We start from the raw sequence: 18,952 nt of genomic DNA, 5'->3' as shown, positions 1-18,952 counted from the left end.
CTCACCTAAATGGATCAGAAACATTATTGGAAACGCACGTGCCCGGGATTTAGCAGGGTCTGGCAGAACCTGACCTTATGACCTTTCATCGCCTTGTACTATAATTTCCCGCTTGCGGTTCTTTCACCACAATCAGGGTAAAAACTTCACCCCCCTCCCCTCCCCACATGGCCAACCTGAAACAAAGGTGAAAAGGAAAAAACAAACGCACACTACCTGGTTTTTCGTGACTAAAGCAGCTTACAGAGTTTCTCCAATGGCAAGGTCTCTACTCTGCTTTCTCCTTTGGGGGGTAAACCTTCGGTTTAGGAGTCTAGGTCTTTCTGTTCACCCAACAACCGCCAAACTGTATTAGAAAAGGAAAAAACGCGGGGACGCTACAGGTAGGGGTGACAATGTCTTAGGGGCAGCTGGGAAAGGAAATGGAGCGAAGGAATTCTAGCTGAAGGCGAAATCTCACAGCAAATTATCACTTCCAGACCCTCAATTTTCTTTTACCTGGCAGCAAGATTTTATCACGGTTGTTAAACAAATAGTTTGAACGTAACACAGCTTTCAGTATAGATAACTACGAAACAACTTCTGATAACAGGCGCATCTATAACGACAAGGCAGAAACACATGAGTCAGATTCGTATGTGGTTTCCTTTCGTCAGCTTTTTAATTAATACCGCTCCCACAAAACAGTCTTTCAACAACGCTACAATCTTAAACCGACCAATTCACGACTCTTTCCAATGCCTCTCGACTTCATAACGCTCTCTATAAGAGACGCACATTCAAATTGTTCTAGACAAAATAGTTCAAAAACAGTACAATACATATTCCTGAGTGTCCGTATTTGGCGAACGCGAGGGGTGATCACCCCAAAGCTCTTTGGATGGTTGAGAAGTCCATGATATATAATAGATATATACATACAAACGTTCACAGTTTGGCAAAACTTGTACTCTTCAAGCCTCCATAAAATGTAATCTGCTTAAATAGACGACCTAAATGCTGCTATCTATAAATTCAGTACAAAAAATGTTTTGGTCAACTACTCAAAATACGGTCCTAACACATTACAAATTTCTTTACCTAGCTTTTTTTTCCACTGGTGGCAATATTGTAGTAATAACGTGATTGTTGATGTGAGATTTTTTCATTCAGTTCATAAATATAATTCATTCTCACATGTATCCTCATATTGGTGACATGTAATTAACGTAAAACGATAATTAATATTACATCATTGACATTCCCTGCCGCTGTAACCGAAGGTAATCTACTGTGTTAAAGCTCACACAATGTAAATACCATAATACATACATATATATATTAATACCCGTATAATAAAGAAAACGTCCTTATCACTAATAAATAGTATTAAAGCATTGTAGAGAAATTAATATTAGTTTTTGGTCACACAATTCTCAAATTATACACACATAACATTGCTCAGACAAGTTGCATATCAAGTTTCGGACGGTTGACAAAAATCTCTTAATTAAAACAGCCCTAATATTTCCTTGGTATTTTCTATAAAGGGGTGAGGTATACGATTTTTGCACTTTGCACATGTGCGGAAATTTATGATGTCATTGGTCGAGTGAGAGAACACACACGCGTATGGCGTGTTGTACTGTACTATTTAATGTCCAGGTCTTTGTCAGAGTCCGAGTTCACGCCGTTATTGTGGCTGTTCATGTTGGTGAGCTGGTTGATCGTGGTGGCGTTTAGAGAGGGGATCTTGTTCTCCTTCTTCCACTTCATCCGGCGGTTCTGGAACCAGATCTTGATCTGTCGCTCCGTCAGTCCCAGCAAATGCGCGATCTCGATGCGTCTCTTCCTCGTCAGGTACTTGTTGAAGTGGAATTCCTTCTCTAACTCCAGGGTCTGGTAGCGCGTGTACGTCTGCCGTCCTCTCTTCTTCTCTTCCCCCATCGCTGTTATTAAAGGCACAGGAAACAGGCACGCATTGAATAACCATTCATTAATAACTTTCAGCACAAATGAACAATATATGTAGATTTCCTATCATTAAATCCGGACTAACACACGCATGGTCAGTGTGGAGTCCGTCAGGACCATCTATTGTTGTTCTGACCCTAAAAATTGACCGCTCTGCCGCCGAATTACTCCCTATAACACTCAACCCTGAGTTCACATTTTACACCGAGGTGCATAAATCCGTCAGAAGTTCAGGTTGCCCGTGTAGGGGCCATCATGGCCCGTTTAGCGTCACAAAACCTGTAACCCGGCATTGTTAGAACTAACAGCGAGCACACTACGACGTCGATAAAAACATTTGACATTGTGACCCGACCTCAGCGTAACCCCACCATGTCCTACCGCTCACCAGTGGCCGTAGTACTAGTAGGGAGCAGGTTTTTCCCTCTACGAGAGGGTCGTTTTGTTTTTTCGTGGTTCACGGAGGGGTCGCCAGGGCAGGTCATTAAGAGTATAGCCTACGGGACCAGAGGCCATTGTCCGAGAGAGAGAAAGTACTCACCCGTTTGGGAACTGCCCTTCCTCATCCACGGAAAGACGGGTGGTGTCGGCTGCGGTAGCTGAGCGCCGACGGTAGACCCCGGGCTGCCCTGCGCCGATGGTAGCGGGGACGGGCTGTTGGCCTGCAGCTTACAGCTGCTATACTGAGGTAGATGGTGGCTGGCCAGGGCGGCCTCATGCTTGATGGGGTCCGGGTAGGCGCCTTGCTGGGCCCCGTACAAGGTCCCGTCTCCGGTCGAGTACACCGGGAACCTCTCGGGCGGGCCGTACGGGGTCGGGTACTGGCGCATGGGGTCGTAGCGGACGGGGTAGCCCTGCCCTGCCGGGTACGTGTCGCCCCCGTTTTGTAAGTTACCGGCAAAGGAGTTCACAAAATACGAGCTCATTGGATATGGCGGCGTGGTCGTCCTGAAGGGTGGTAGCGGTAGTAGTAGTACTGTAGTAGTAGTGTAGTTAGACGTGCTTACGTCCGATCTCGATTTGTTGACGATTTGGGAGTGAATCTGATATGCCTCCAACCACTTATCTGTAAATGACAAGAGAAATGACGCGATCAGATGACCGGCGTCCACCAATGGCAGTCCGTCCAGCCCCCATAAAACATCCCCCGACAATAGCCACACAGTAATATTCACGCCTCACTACCCTCCCTCATTCTCATGAAGATGAAATATTTTACGATGGGTCATGTCCAGGTAAACAACAAGCCGCCCTCCCGGCCACACTGCGCCCCACCGCCGCCCATGCCCTCTCACTCACCCCCCTCCAGCTCCCCGCCACGGACGACTTACGAAAACACGTCCGCTTTAACTCACGCTCGACGACGCGGCAAAAATCGACACAGAAACATACACCTGACCCTGTCCCTTTCACCCTAGCGAAAATTAAAGCTACGATATTCAATTTCATGTAGAAATCAATTACACAGGTGTCAACCTTCTTCTGTTCTCCACCACCGAGACAGTTTCCACGCCGCCACGAAACTCTCTCGCCTACTCAAGAAAGACTGCAGTAGCAAAGGAACGAGTCGAGAACAAGTGTGTTTTCGAAGTAAAAGAACGTGGGTTTTATAACGTCGTAAAAACAACGTGCGCACACCGTGTGTCGAGCTGTGTTTACGCAGAAGGTAAGGGCGCCATCACAGAGCATTAGGTAATGAATCGACTCCGTAAGCGAGGGAGAAGGAGAAATGGTCTGTGAGAGAGTTTTGGACGTCGCCGCGCTGGAGTCGCGGGGAGGTCACCAGGCGCATCTGGCGGTGGGTACTACCGAGGGGCGCCCCCTACAGGCCGCAGCGCACTCTGCTCGTTTACCTTTGTTTACACCAGTACGGTACACCACAACGTCGTCTCACCTCAACCGAGAACGTGTGTGCGAACTGCAAACGATGGTCTGAAGAAACTAACCCTGCTATAACCCTTTTTCCTGTGTGATATTGTAAGATTCCAGCCGCCGCAGGCACCCCTATAATAAACTGATCTGCGTGCGCACATACTGAGGTGAACGATAGCCATCTCCGTTCGCTTCGCGCCATAAATGACCGTGATTTTTAACAAGGTTCACCCCTAATTTTTCTCCGCGGAAAATTGGACATGGCTACGTGGTCAGGCAGAACACGGGGCGGATTTTTGAGATAAGGCAGGGTTGAGGCTCGGGTCCGTTGGGAGAGTATCGTGAACGCTGTTCCACCCCACATGACAGCCGTATTTCTCGAAAATTAATGGCTCTGACCTACATTTAGTTTGGGATGCAATAAATGAGCTCGTTAAATCTACACTCGCATCCACCCTGAGGTTTATCGTTCTTTTTGAAATGTTAAAAGAAGTTGGCCTCTTGTCCACACGCCGAGAGAGGGAGAGTGGAAGGAATATTTGTTTCAGTAAGGTTGTGTACAACGTTTGTGTCGAGTGTTTTGGGTCTGGGAATTCTGTAGACAACGCATCCGGTTCGAACGAACGTTAGAGAGACAAAGATAGCTAAGACTTTTACATATTCTCGGGTTTGTTTATGAACCGGTCTTGTGTGTTCCGCATAAGGAAATGATTCTGTTTAGGTAACCGACAAGTTAGAAGCCTGAAACTGACACCGTGTACCCAGAGGCGTCTGGTCGCTACCCTCAAGTCATCAGAAGTCCGCAATTTCAACGAGATGAGAAATATTAAAAATCATGTAAACATGGCATCTGTTTTAACCAATTCTCAGGACACGATTGCTCGTTTATAGGAAATTTTCGCTGGTGAAATTCGATTCTATAACGAAGTTTTTGACGTGTTATTTCAGCTTGTAGCGTTGGAGAAATCTACCGACTGTAAGATACCCCCAATTTTGCGGGCGCGCTCGGGCAAATGACGTGTCGGTCTCTCGTGCAAGCCTCCGACAAGAAGACAGACACTGCCGTGCCCTTTTAGACACTGACAGGCCACACAATCGAATCACAGAATATCTACTGACATTTATCATCGCAAAATTGTTATTCTCGCTATTTTTCCGTTCGATTTGGCGCCAGCAAAAGCGTGCTGTGTGCGCGCGCCAAGCTGACATAAGCTGGCATTTCGAGCCGACAGGCGGCTGAATAGACGACAACGCACGCAGACCGCCGTCGTGTCAATTACATCTTTTGAAATTTCAAATCTCACGTCAGAAAGCTGATCACATTACGTACCGAGAGAGAAGTCAAATGAGTTGATTTTGTCCGGCAGAATTAACGCTTTGTCTGCGGAGATAGCGTTAGCACGAAGCAGTTGCCGTGTGACCTTTTTTTCACCTTTCAAAAAATCATTGAATAATCGTTCAATATTTCCACGTCATGCGACAATTTAGGGACAACGATTTGTAAAATAAGCATCACCGTATTTGTGATTTTCTTACATTTCTTACAAATTCATACACACACAAACAAACAAACACACACACACAAAAAATACTATACTGTACCAGAAAAAAAAGTAAACCAGCTTACAGTCAAATATGGTGTAATATGATTACGATATCAGCCAATTTTCGTCCTAATTTGAGAGTGTTGATAATTTACAATACGCCACGGGGAGAAATGTATCCTTTAATTATAATTTTTTAGACAATCAAAACAAGCCATAAATGTTACCCTTTCGTACAGCATGTTTTGTTGAATGAATAAGAGATGAAACCGAGAGAAAAGGCATGGCATGTAGCGTACTACGCAGTCACAATATTACGTGATGTTCCGTACACATTATATATAGCTGCAAGGTTTTAACGTGAATGAAGAGACTGTAACACATAGTAGATAAATTCTAACAAAACAAATGATCATACACTGTTGACATTTGACATTATTTTCATGAACACGTTGGCGATGAATGAACCTCGGTGTTTGCGATTTGTATCGGCAAGAGACCGTATTTACATGTATACTACCGACACAGGAATGTTAGTAATTGATTAAAAAGATTTGTTTTGTAAACAGCCAAGCATCTACCGCTATCGGTCTTATCTTATTACATAGTCATACTCTGCTGGTATGAAAGATACAGAGATAAAGATATATATGCGGTAAAACATTGCTGTGCATTTTGTATATTGATTTACGCTTACCGAAGCAGTAATGTTGACATCATTCTCATCATTATTTATTTAATGTATGTGGCAACAGAAATGGTAGATTGTAGCGTACGTGTTTTTATCCGCGTGTATACAGCTACATTTTCCAATAGAATATGATTTTGTCGGTAAATGTAATCATTTTAGAAGAGCGTTTGAATGTCTTAGCCACACTATACTATAAAATACGGACGGTATAATAGATGTACATTTGACCTTATCCACATAAATATATAATGTTACACTACAGTAGTAAACGGCTGTGTCGCAAATACTTATTTTGATCTTTTGCTTTTTTTTTAAAGTGCGTTTTGAGCTGTATTTCAGGTAAACAGAGTATTCTAGTGTCTTTAGAAAAGATGTATTTCAATATGTGTTTGTAAAATCGGTTGTATGGGTTATACATACGAATAACGTATTACGTGTTTACGCCTATTGTATGTAAGCATTGGTACATCGCTTCCTAAGAATGTATACTATGGTTGGTATGTGTCATTAGAAAATGAACAGTTTAATGAACAGTATATGTATATCGTCGGTGTCATATACAGTAAGCGTTTTAAGTGAAGTTAAAAATCACGCAATGTTTTTGGTTTGTGTCCATGGCAATACGTGTAAAAATACCGGCGGTCTTTTAGATCTAACTATGTATATAAATATCTTAAATATGGGTTGATATTGACATAATATTGTTCCTTACACCTAACGGAAGTATATATATCTTATTTCTATTTACCGTAGTAGGCATTCGCAACAAATAGAAGTATAAAATGTAGCATATGTTTGTGTGTTTATATGTTTGTTACCACTACTATTCCTTGCTGAATATTGTTTTAAAGAGGCTAGCTACATTGTGATCTATACCGTTGTAGAAAACTCTATTTCTCATGATATTTTGTATATTGTTGAGGAATAGAATGTGCTAAAAATAAAGATGGTTGATATTGTTGTAAGGTTTTTTCTTTTGTCCATTTTTGTGTATGTTTGGGCTTCTCTATAACACAGTGTGGCTCGCACAAGAGCTGTAGTTTATTTTGTTTAGTAGAGAAACGGTGGATTTTGTGTTCACATCTGTGCTCACTTGAAACATGTACAGTTTTCATTAGCCTGTTGGCTACGCTCTAAAAGAAAAGTTCGTTCAGGGTGAAACTCAGACGTTAGAAAAACGATCCCAAAACACGGCGTTTCTCAGCAAAGCGTTATAAATCTGCCAAACTCTGCCGTGGGTGATCTAACACTTGGCCAGGTGTTCTAAAAAGAATTCTTCAAGGTGTGAAAATTTGGTCAAACCTCCAGGCGAAACCTTTTGTGTCATAGAAAAGGGAATGGAGGTAGTTGCTATAAAGCACCTGTAATTGTCACGTCTCTGCATCGCTATTAAAAATGATAGCTGCGACGATTATGTGCTATTTTCTTTTGACAGACTAGTCGCTACCCTTTTACTGAGTATTCTTCATTGGCGTGCATGAAATAGCTCCGAGGTTTCTGCTGTTGTTGTGTCTAAGTTTTTCTGGAAGGCTTCCATGATCGGTGGATTTACAGACGACACAAAAACAACATCCGTGTATTAGTAGTAGTAGTAGTAGTAGTAGTAAGAGTCTCAACGCACGGTGAAAAATCTACGCGGGAATTTATACTGTCGATTTTCACCTTTTATACCTCGTGAAATGCACATAAAACGGTCTTGAAATCAGCGTGAGTTGACCGCAGTGAGAGTAAAAAGATGTTTACGACTAGAACCCGGCGGGTAGACGGGTTGATTTGACTTCTGGACGGGATCCAACCTCACAGCGAGACGCTTCTTTTTCTACAGGGAATGGTGGAGCTCACTTTTGACACTTGCTGTCGGGGTAAAATTAAAGAAAAACATGCCAGACGGTGAAGGCCGAACGGCCAAAGCCTCACACACAGATAAACACGCTGTAAAGGAGCAAGAAGTGATCTAAAAAACAGACTTACTACAAGGACAGAAAAATATATAAATACATCTTTGTACATAGACACAAGTTTAGCTGATAATGTTTTAGAAAAAAAAGCTTCTGCATTGACCCTCTATCATAATATAAGATGATGAATATAGGTTAATTGTTAGCGTTAAAATCATCTATTGTATTTTCAATGTAGATTTAACAAAATAGAAAATAATTTTTAGAGGGGAGCGGGTTTTTGTTTAGATCGAAATATACTGCTGGGTCGCTACTGTTTTATTTTTGTTTTTTGCAAGACGTGTAAAATGTTAGACACAATTAGCCTACCCTAGCTTTTATCATAGATATATTCAGTATCTTTATAATTATGTGTTTGTGGCTATAGAATAATGAATATTGTTTTTTTCCTTCGTACAAAAATTGACGATTGAGTGAGTAAGGTTTTTCCCAGGAAAAACATGGCGGCCGAGCGCACAAAAACGCAACCACTGAAAATAAAGATATTGCGTTTATTTTTCTTCCATACACACTGAGAAAAAATGTCTCTAATGAACAAATTTGTGTCTGGTAATTAAGAGTTTGAATGTTAATAGTTTTAATCTACAAAACTGGTTAATGAAGAGGAATTTGAAATGAATAGTAACGCCACACCAAGAGAAGAAAAAGTTATCACATGTAACGTGATAGCAATAGTATCACAGCGGCAAACCCTCTAGAGGACGATTAAAATGTGTCAAAGTCATCCTCGGCAAAGGTCACAATTAAAGAGAAAAATATCACTGACAATATCAGCTAAACGGTGTAATTATGTTAAGAAATTAGCTTGACGGAAGTATACTATCGCGCAGTTAATCATAATCTACAGAACATTGAAAAATATATCTCTTTAGCTTCATTCAACTATAATAATTCAAGACTTGGATTCAAGGGGGAACAAAGTTAGCAACATAACCTTGCCTTTATAGGTCAAGGTGAGATTATTTGATGCTCTTTTGTACATGTAAGTATCTTTTCAGAAAAGTGAGAAAAAATGTAGTGTGTTTTTTGTGAACTACATGGAAAGAAGAGAGAGATTTTTGGAAAGGATTCAAGACAAAGTTTTGTGAGAATAGAACGAAACAAAACAAACGACTTTATTCTGTAAAATACGGTATAAATGTTAAGTATAAATAACTTAACAATGTCGTTTTGACACCAAAACCAAGGACAAAAGTGACAAAAATTACACCAATCTAGCGACAACAAAATAACAAGAATACAATCTTACTTTTGGCCTCGTGCTACTTATTCAGTTGTTATAATAAGACACACATTTCCCACCAATCGCTGAGAGATTGAACAAGACTCGTAGTAGTGTAAAAAGGCGATAAAAGGTTATCGCATGTCGACACGAATGAAACCTTGAACACAATTGACTTTTCTCATAACTCTTACAGAAGTGTCACACATCCAAAAGGTTAAACACCGAACACATTTTAGTTTAGTTCCTACGTTTAGAAACAGTTATCGTTCCCCAAACTACCATGTGCAACCCTTCCAAATAAATGTGACTTCGCCTCAAATGAAGGAAAGAGTTGAAACCCTACTGCATGTTTATAAGGGACACAACGCTGCTGATATGTTCATGATATGTTAGCTGCTTGTCTAAATGTGGTCAAGGGACAAACATCAATCTTTAGTAAGTATGTTGTAAGAGTTCGTTAGTCGCTTTGTCTTCTTTTATTCGCCGGGTTAAGTAGAATTTATATTTACAATGTTAACCTACAGTGGAAAGTGTGTTAGGCGATATATTATCATAGGTTGTTCCACCTTTGAGTGAGAGATATTGACAACGAATAAATTCTACGGGAAATACTCTCTGTAAAGCTGTAGTTTCGAGTTAAACTATACAAAGATGTTCTAGGCAAGTATCTAGAAGTTGGTTTGGTGTATCTAAAGCTTCAGTAGATTGGTACGTAAACAGTATAGAATGCGAAATGTGCTTTGGAATAAAGGCTAGAAGGACGCCTCAAAAGTTGAGAAATTTGACATGTTGTTTTGTCACGTTGTGTTTATAGTTTAACAGCTATCAAACTTAGACAGACTGAAATATAGGCACTTGTGCCGCATGCTATAATATCTGCACATAGTATATCAACTAAGGCATTTCAGAAAGTGATGAATACGAGGAAAATTTGATAGAACGTTGCGCAGAAACGTACAGTACATTTTGAAATAATTTCAGGACGTAGAAACAGCAAGCTTTGGTTGTAGGAAACAGCATTTGAATAACCAGTCATGTTTCTGTCCCCTAAAGTTATGGCTTTGGCTTATATTTCAGTATGAAACCTAAGTATCTTACTCTTAGCTTTTTTTTATTTACAGACATGTTGTGGTTAAGATTTAAGACCTAAGAAAAAATGCATCGAATTGAAAAATGAAACAAGCTTCTACTTGTCACTGGTAAAACCTAAAGGTGACGAAACGCCAACAAAAGCAACAGCGTTAACGACAAGATTAATATAACTTTAAAAGAAGCATAACAGAGACCTTTTTGCGAAGAAATATGGTGCTTTACCAGCCTGAAGCAAAGGAAATTCACACGTGAACATGAGTGTTGATTTTAACACTCTCTGGATCAAAACAAGACTCGACACAGACTAGACACAGAGAAATACACAACTTTTAACAACGAAACATTACAAACACAACGTTAGGGGAATTTAATTCGGGTGGGATAATATACTACTATAAGTAAGGAAAGTTTTAGGTGTAGTTTGAAATAGGGAAAACACGATTTGGGGCGATAGAATGCAAGTTGTAGGTGCTAGAGTAACGCCATTGAAGGAAAACAACAACAACAGTAACAACAAAAGTACAAGCAGCCAACACACACTCCTTCTTCCACAAAACACGTTAGATTTCAGTGCTAAATTCTACACAAAACGTGAGAAAGCAAACCTACGAACAGAAATCAGTTGTGAGGAGACATTCCGTTTGAAAAGGTCGCCAGTTAGTGGTTGATGGTTACAAAAACAACGAACAAGTTGAACTGTTTAGAGAAGTTTACCATGATAGGACGAGACAGGGTCCTCAAAACACAACAATCCTCCAACGGGGCCTGTCGTCAAATGGCGTCCAAGGATAAAGTGATTCAATTAAGAAGTTTTACGAGTGAACCAATCGTTTCACTAACTGTTTAACGTAATGTGATATACCTGACCTTTCACCCGGTTGGGTACAATCGTCATATATAGTATTTCTGAAGGACGTTCAACAACATGTGACCTGACACAACTTTTTTGAAAAATCACCCAACGAACTACTTGGAAAGACTTCTGGCAACACACTCACATTAAGTAGAGAATACGTTTAAAGAATAAACTCTCATTTTTTTCTACATTTCAGAACGGTATAGGGGAAAATCATACAGTTTAAGAAATAGAAGAAACCGGGAGGAGCGTTATATGCCGGGATTTGGTAGGAATCTTGTTTAAAAAATCTAAGAAATAACGGACTAGTTGTTTTGAAAAAGTTTGGAATGTTGTCAGATGTTTCGTTTTGGCTTGTATAGAAGTAGTCAGCGGTGAAAAGAGCGCGCCGCTGGCTGGGAGCGGTATCGCTGTTTATCTGTCACAGGGTCACACAAGCAGCCACGGGCCGCATCCATCTTCCCGCGCCGCTGCCAGGAGCCGGGGACCTTTGAACACTGACATTTTCTCCCGAGTTCAGCGCGGCGCTCTCGGACAGATATAAGCATCACCCGGACACGTCCCTTTTGACAGATGGATCTCAGCTCACATCAAGTCGTAATAAAGTGCAAATTAGGGTCGACCCTTCGCTCAGACCCACATATAAATTTTGTATCGATCTGGTTTCCTGCAATTAATTTCATCTGGGGGGTTGAGGTGAGAGTTGGTACAGGTGAGCCCACCTTTTGAACCCACCTGTGCGCATGGGCACTGCCGAGTGTGTGTGTTATAGATTCGGAAGAGGTTAAGGAAAGGAAAGATAATGAGAAAATCGAAAACATGTCCATTCCAACTACTTTGTCGGCAAGCTGGATATTTATGCGCGGCGCGGGCTGATTTTTTCGGTTTATCGATAGGTGGTTGTTAAGGTATAGCCACAATCCGTTCCGTAGGGATTGGGGCGAGATTGAAAATAATGGTCGCTCCAGACAGTATTTAGAGGGGAAGAGTTCATACCAGGGTCACACTAATTAATGTAGCGTACACCGCAATAGTAGAAATCGAAAAAATGGGCTGCGAGGGAAGTTTCACGCGGACCAGGAACGTAAATGAACAATTAAGTTGAAATTGTGGTGGCCCGACGTGTAAAAATTGATTTTTTACCGCGCGGTAGCGACAGCAGAGCTTGAGCTGAAAGTAAGGAATTTAAATGCAATCAATTGGAGAAGAGCACAGAGTGGAAACCCTTACATCAAGGGCGAGGAGCCTTCTGAAGTAGCTGGAGAACGATGGGTTCTAGTCGCATGAGCTACGGTGGTCAATATCGGGGTGCTAAAATCATGGCGGGCAATTTCAGATGGCGGACAAATCCGGCGTTGAGAAGGGGCCGGACACTTCTGCCGCGGTGACAAATGAAAATGGGCACAGGGCGACACCAACTGTCATTACTTCTGTATGTGTAGCGCCTCGTTCACTTTTATTATTTGATCCAGTTCCTAAACCCGGACAAATTTCTCCATACATCATGCCAACTTGTTATCCTTCTCCGGATCCGGCATCGTTTTATCGCAAGGGACACACACACAAAAAAGAGTCGAAACAGCAAAAAAAGAAATAGATTTGGAATCATTTAACGGCGTCGTTTTGCAAAGAGGAATATTCCAAATGTCAATTTCGGTGCTTATTTCCTGGGAAGACGTGCTAAGAGGCGAATTGTTCACGATGTCAATTTCCCCGAAAGAAATGTATGGGGTCGTCAGTTGTCGATTCTGCCCCGGCCCTGCGCAAAAGTCATGGAGATTTCATCAAAGATGCCATCAGCCACGACGCCCGCTTGGAAAGATATTTGACTTCTCTTAACCTCAACTTGTCAGACTTTATAAACAGTCTCTGCCAAAAAGATCGCCAAAGTTCAAAAGTTCAGCATGTAGTGATACGATATCCTAGGTTAGACTTATTCATCAAAACCCTCCCTTTGTTTTTAGATGAGCGAATCTTACATGGCTAATTTAGAAATGAATATGAGATTTTGAAATATGACTGCGATCTATAGAAGCAATTGGCTCCCCGTCAATGCTAATAATGTAGATCCTTCTGCCCCACTGTTGGCTACGTTCAGAGCTATATTACCTTGGGTTATAGAAATTCCCAATTCAATAAAAAAGGAAAGGACACCCCCATCAAAAAACTGCGGGACGACATCGTACAGGATGGCTTTTCTGCGCCAAACTGACAGCAAGTTGAGGAGCGAATGAACTTTGAAAGCATAATCAAATACAGCAGTTATAAAGGCATTTGCTAAGAGACCGCAGATAAATAATGTAGAAGGACGAATGCCTGGGTACTTGACCCGATGGCATCCTGCTTGTTTCAGCAGATATTGATCCAAGCAAAGGAAGAGCTTTCCCCTTTGTCAAGCAGTAGTGTAGAGTCCGCGAACATAGGGACTGCCAAACGGACGGACGCATTACTACAAATGCGCACAGAGGTGCTTCTCACATCGATCCCGGCCATTTCAATTTGCAAAAGCTGGGAGTTTTCTCCTCCTTCTGTCCATGTCGTTCTAAAAGGATTTGGGAGTGAGTTATGAGGAGGATCAGGTTGTTATTATGTTAGGATTAGTACGCTTGAAGTGTGGGAGGGCCCCGACCAAGCCGGGAAAATTGGAAGAAGATTGCTTGAGAATTAGAAGAATTGTAGGGATTTCTCTAAGGAAGATTGGAAGGGACAGGGCTAACAAAAAGGTCTTATTGTATGTAATGCATGGAAACTCTGAGTCGCATTTGGAAAGTAATAGCGGTAAATTTATCTTATGTATAAGCTGAAGGATCTTGTGTTTTTTTTTCCAGGAGGAGGGAGAGGGGGAGTTGGTCACAAAGGACTCTGGAATCCTGGACATTTCTGACTCAAGACTCGCACGTGTCAACAGTAGAGCCAGCATCAAGATGAAAGATTTTATAGGAACTTACTGATAATTCATAGCGAGCAGTTATTCCAATTACTTTTTTCTATTCGACGATTCTCATTCTGAGAAGAAAGAAAAATGCGAAGAGCTGGAAGTGTGACCCCATTGGTGAAAACTTTTCTACAATCGTGACTCTGGTAATATAGTATCCAATGTGAACTTTTGCAAGTGAACTTTTGCAAAGGGGAAAAGAAGCATATATGATTGATAAGCGCGAAGGAGAGCGCAATTTTAACACGAGTTCTTTATATCGTTTCCCGCGAAGACTCGTATATCACACATGCTATTCCAACTACTCACACACAGCTTCCAATCTAACGGATATTTGGCAAGAAAATTCCGCAAATATTATACGTGGTGCTCAGCCAAAGTCGACAATATTGCTATATGGAAAATTGGAACATCTGAAATATACGCGTGTGGCTGGGGTATAGATTAAAAAGGATTTGATGAATGTTTCAAAATGTCTTTTTCTCTATTTTGGTGATTGGAAAAAAGTATAATGCAAACACGAATTTAGTAATTCTAATCCACGGACGCAATGAATGTGTCAGAATACACTATGATTTGTTGTTACAAGTAAAAATTTACTATTTCAAAGAAAATTGAGAAGTAAGGGTGGAAAATTGGATCCACGTTTTGGGAAGATAACAGCACTTGAAGTTTGTGTATCGCTCCAAGCGGTATCCGAGTTTTCACTTGTTTCTTCATGATATGGAGTCTGATGTTTTTACCATGTTGTTTTTGTAATGCGTAACATAGTTTTGAAATGGTTATTCTTCACATCGCTATGAAATTAATTGTTGTGGCCATTACTACACATTGTAAACATTTGCTGGTTGCGATTCGAGTTGAGTTTATGTTTTGAATTCTGATATATCAACGGAAACATGATATGTTCATACATCTAAGAAGGTTTGACATCCAGGTAATCAGATACGAAATAATATAAACTATTTTATATCATATCTCTCTATTTCTGGCTAAAATACAAAATAGGGGTAAGGGACAAAACATTGAAAGACATGTAAAATTTGTCATTTCGCAAAGTAGTTTTCCCCGACCGTATGTTTTCCACTTTCTCTAACATTTTCTTTGACTGATCCTGTTTGTTTATGTTACCGGGAATTGCAATTGTATATATTAACTATTTTTGTTGGACAATTCCTGCCTTCACTGAACTTAAAACAATTCAAATGAGAAGGTATGGATATGAAAACACAACCCAATAGTCTTACCAATAACAAACTCAATCATGAGTTTATGAGACACCAAAACCAGCATGTTTACATCGGTGTTTATGTCATTGTTAGTTCTACTCAGGAAATTGTGATCGCTACTGTTATAAGTTTTATTTCAGCAAAACATCAGGTATTATAGTGTGCATTAAAAGGAATCTAAACACCCTTTATCAAATGTATCATTTTGGCATCACTGTTAGCACTGAATGTTGAATAAAGTAAACTATTTGGTGATCTTCTATCGTGTATTCTTTCACACAGACACGTTCTTCTAAAGGATGTCTCGTTCTCAACTTGTTCATATCGCTTCTCCACTAGATAAGCTATAGATACAAGAAATGAAAACTGTTAGTCCTGGGGCAAAGAATAAGCTCTACTCTATTCTACTAAAACGTATGCTGGATGAATATCTTTAACAATGGGACTATCTATGCTTTTTAGGTAAAAGTCATACATACTTTTACTATTGCCGCATCTTTCGTACTATACGCTATATTCTAACTATCTTAGTGTCATTTCTGAGACCGCAGCAAAGAACTGTATTTGACACAACTACGCAAGATGATTTCTAAAGAAGACAAGTTGTTATCACAACAGAAAGTAAATTGAGAGAAAATCCACCAACAGATATAACTGTTCAGACGAAACGATCGCCTTGGCTGTATTATTAGAACACGAAGCTCAAGTGCTTTCCTGTGACATGGGCAATAATCCTGTGTTCCCGTTTCGTAAGGCAAGATACGATTATCTTTCCTCGTGATGAATATCAGGTAGAAGTAGGATAACAGCTTTGTTTTATCTTTCAAACACATTGGAGAGAAAAATGTGCACAGAATTGAAAGAAGGTTGGAGAGTTTGAGCGTTTTCTTTCTTATTCCAGATCAACATTTGGAGCTCTAAATTTTGTGGGTACGAACACTGATAAATTTATTTCAACACCTTGTAAAGAATGCCACATAGACTGGAAATTGTAGCTTTGGTACAAAAAATGGTTAAGGGACAATTCTTGCTTGTAACATGTTTTCTTTTTGAACTTCAGACGTCCTTTTATACTTATTTTCAAAACAAAAAGGACAGTGCAAAGAAATAAAAGTACAGAAACACGTTGCGGACAAGGATAAAACTACTAGAACTACACTCGTGTTAAAACATGTATGTGCAGTATAAGGTAACAATACACTACCCAACTCCGAGGACATTCCGAACCCAAGGTCAGAGAAAGGTTTGTAAGTTAAGTAAACACCAAAGGCCACTGACTTTGTAGACAACCTTGGAGGAGATAAGATACATCTGGTGTGAAATGCAAAGTGAAGGGGAGGCATGAAATGCTGGTGTGGTTTGTATCAGCGCGACCCTCTGAAATCTCCAGTGTTTAACACACAGCTTTCCCCCCGTACTGCGTGTGAATCGCACGGTTTTCAACCTACAAACGTGACCATTTTTCATAGGCTTAAGTGGAAAATTAGCAGGATACACCAAAGAAATATATTTGAAGGAAAATCGCTGTGTTTTTGGCGCCTCTGGATATCTGCGTATCGCCGGGAGCACGCCGTTTTGCCACTATGGCGCCAGCACAATATAATCTTGGTCTACCAGGTGGGAAGGTGGTTTCTCTCGATTTCCACCATCCACTCATGCACGTAGCATCAAGATAGCTATGTGTAAAAAGAACTATTTGTGTGAGAATATGACTAATATTCGCACAGGTATGGATAGAGAAGATAAGGTGTTTTAGAAATCAGACGACGTTTACCGCAAAACGATCAGTGTGACAAAAATCAAGATGGCGACCGAGCTTGCCACAACCTGGGTTCACAGAGCGAACGAAATAATCCTGACGCTCAACGTTGAAGCTAAGAAATTTTAAAAGAAGAAATATTTCAAAATTCACAAACCGAAATCACGATAACATGTAAAAATCACATAGCTTATAATCAAAAGATTACATTTTTTTCCACATAGGTTTTTTTACGATTTGCTACCATAAACTTGGCCCATGCAACTGTCGATTCCCGTTTTTGAAAATTGAAATTTGGTCGAAGTTAACATTCACGTTACATAAACAAGGTCTGTGGTAAAAGAAAAGTCTATGCACGATATTGAATATGAACTGTATAATGCATAACCCAAAGCAATGCCATAATATGCATATGGTTTTAAACTATCTACTCTACTCTATAATATAAGTAAGCTCATCACTAACAAACTGAACATGCTTTGAATAATATTTCAACTTAAGAGTTGATTTATAAAGTTGTATCGGATATACAAGGAAAGCAACAAAATACAACATTGTAAGAATATCATTCGTAAGTAAAACAGGCGATTCCACAATTTTGTAAATTTCCGTGCAGCGGAAGGCATGACTCTATGTATGTTGCTAGAAATATCACACTTGGACCCAAACTAACTATACATGTTCTTGTACCATATATACCTACAATAAAAGCCAAGGACTTACAATAAAAAGTATCAGTGTATTTATGGTATATATAAGAAATTAATATTGTTCAGTGTTGAAGTGATCTAAACAAATGAGAAGGCGGTAGAGTTTATCAAAAGTAGCATGGTGTTAAATGATCTTAAATGAAGAAAACAACCCCGAAAAACATGAAGCACTAGAAAGCAAAAATGCCAAATACTAATCTATTCCAAATCATACCTACAGTACTAATGGTATTGCTGTGTGAAATTGTACAACAACAAAAATAGCAAATATTAAAACTTGTTTCGCAGTGGTAAAAACCATGAAGTTCAGCCAATCTTACCTTAGCCATACACTCACGAAACAGTTTGAAATATATTGTAAATCTATTTACGCTAACGTATGAGTCAAACAACTATGGCACTTTTTAAAACATTTTCTTTCGGTAGAATGTTCCAAAATTGGAAGAAATTGGCGTAAAATGAGCGAAAGTTGCTCGCACCGCGCCACGTGTTTTGAAAACATTACGCGCACATGTGGGAAGTTTACAATCCCCTCTGCCAAAACCCGTCGATCATAACGCTCTTATGAAGGAAGGGATAACTTCCTGTAAATGTGTTCCCGCCGTCTGTAATCAGTAAATTTCCTACCAGAGTTTTTCGTTATCAGATTGCGCTGAAATTTATAATCCGGCGGCTGACATAGGTCCCCGGGGTGCAGTGTTAAATCCGTGGCCTAGAGGGCGCTTTTCAGTCACCAGAGTGAGCACCTCGCCTTGTTTTTAGTTGATCCAACATAAAACCGTTGAGATTTGCAAAGTACACTAGAACTTCATGTAAGAGTAAGACTGAAATATTGAACGTTATGTTCGCATTTGTGTTTCTAACACACGGACCTGAAACTACCAAAGAATAGAGGAAGCCTGTTTTTCTAATATTTAATTCAAAGTCTGATTTACTTTTTATAGGTGTATTTTTTTCTGTTAAACCGTTATAAAAAATTTTACCTTTTAAATTATGATTTTGTGCAAATGTCTAGCCATTGCTTGATAAAAAGAATATAATAGTAAAGCAAAATATTTCAGAAAGTTAGATGAAAAAAGAAGCATGTTTTGACGCTGTCTTTAAAAAAAATGTTTTTGTTTTTTATTT

The 18,952-nt window shown here is 40.1% G+C and overlaps 1 protein-coding gene across 3 annotated transcripts in view; it reads right to left on the bottom strand.

The window, feature by feature from the left end:
• Positions 1 to 639: 639 nt before the first annotated feature.
• LOC136445836 (homeobox protein Hox-B6-like) overlaps positions 640 to 18,952 on the bottom strand; it is a 56,867-nt gene continuing 38,554 nt past the window's right edge. The window contains exons 1-3 of one of the 3 annotated variants that reach the window (XM_066443982.1): positions 11,050 to 11,342; positions 2,495 to 3,019; positions 640 to 1,928 (exon numbers count right to left, since the gene is read on the bottom strand). In XM_066443982.1, coding sequence (XP_066300079.1) covers positions 1,630 to 1,928; positions 2,495 to 2,879 — 684 coding nt within the window. In that variant the 5' untranslated portion in view covers positions 2,880 to 3,019; positions 11,050 to 11,342 and the 3' untranslated portion in view covers positions 640 to 1,629. Of the gene's footprint in view, positions 1,929 to 2,494; positions 6,568 to 11,049; positions 11,343 to 18,952 lie in introns of those variants that run through there. The other 2 variants (XM_066443981.1, XM_066443980.1) reach the window with 2 other exon arrangements.

This window comes from Branchiostoma lanceolatum, chromosome 12, assembly GCF_035083965.1.
Source record: "Branchiostoma lanceolatum isolate klBraLanc5 chromosome 12, klBraLanc5.hap2, whole genome shotgun sequence".
NCBI classification, from domain to species: Eukaryota; Metazoa; Chordata; class Leptocardii; order Amphioxiformes; family Branchiostomatidae; genus Branchiostoma; species Branchiostoma lanceolatum.
The sequence above is the reverse complement of the archived record's forward strand: the minus strand, read 5'-3'. Positions and strand labels throughout refer to the sequence as shown.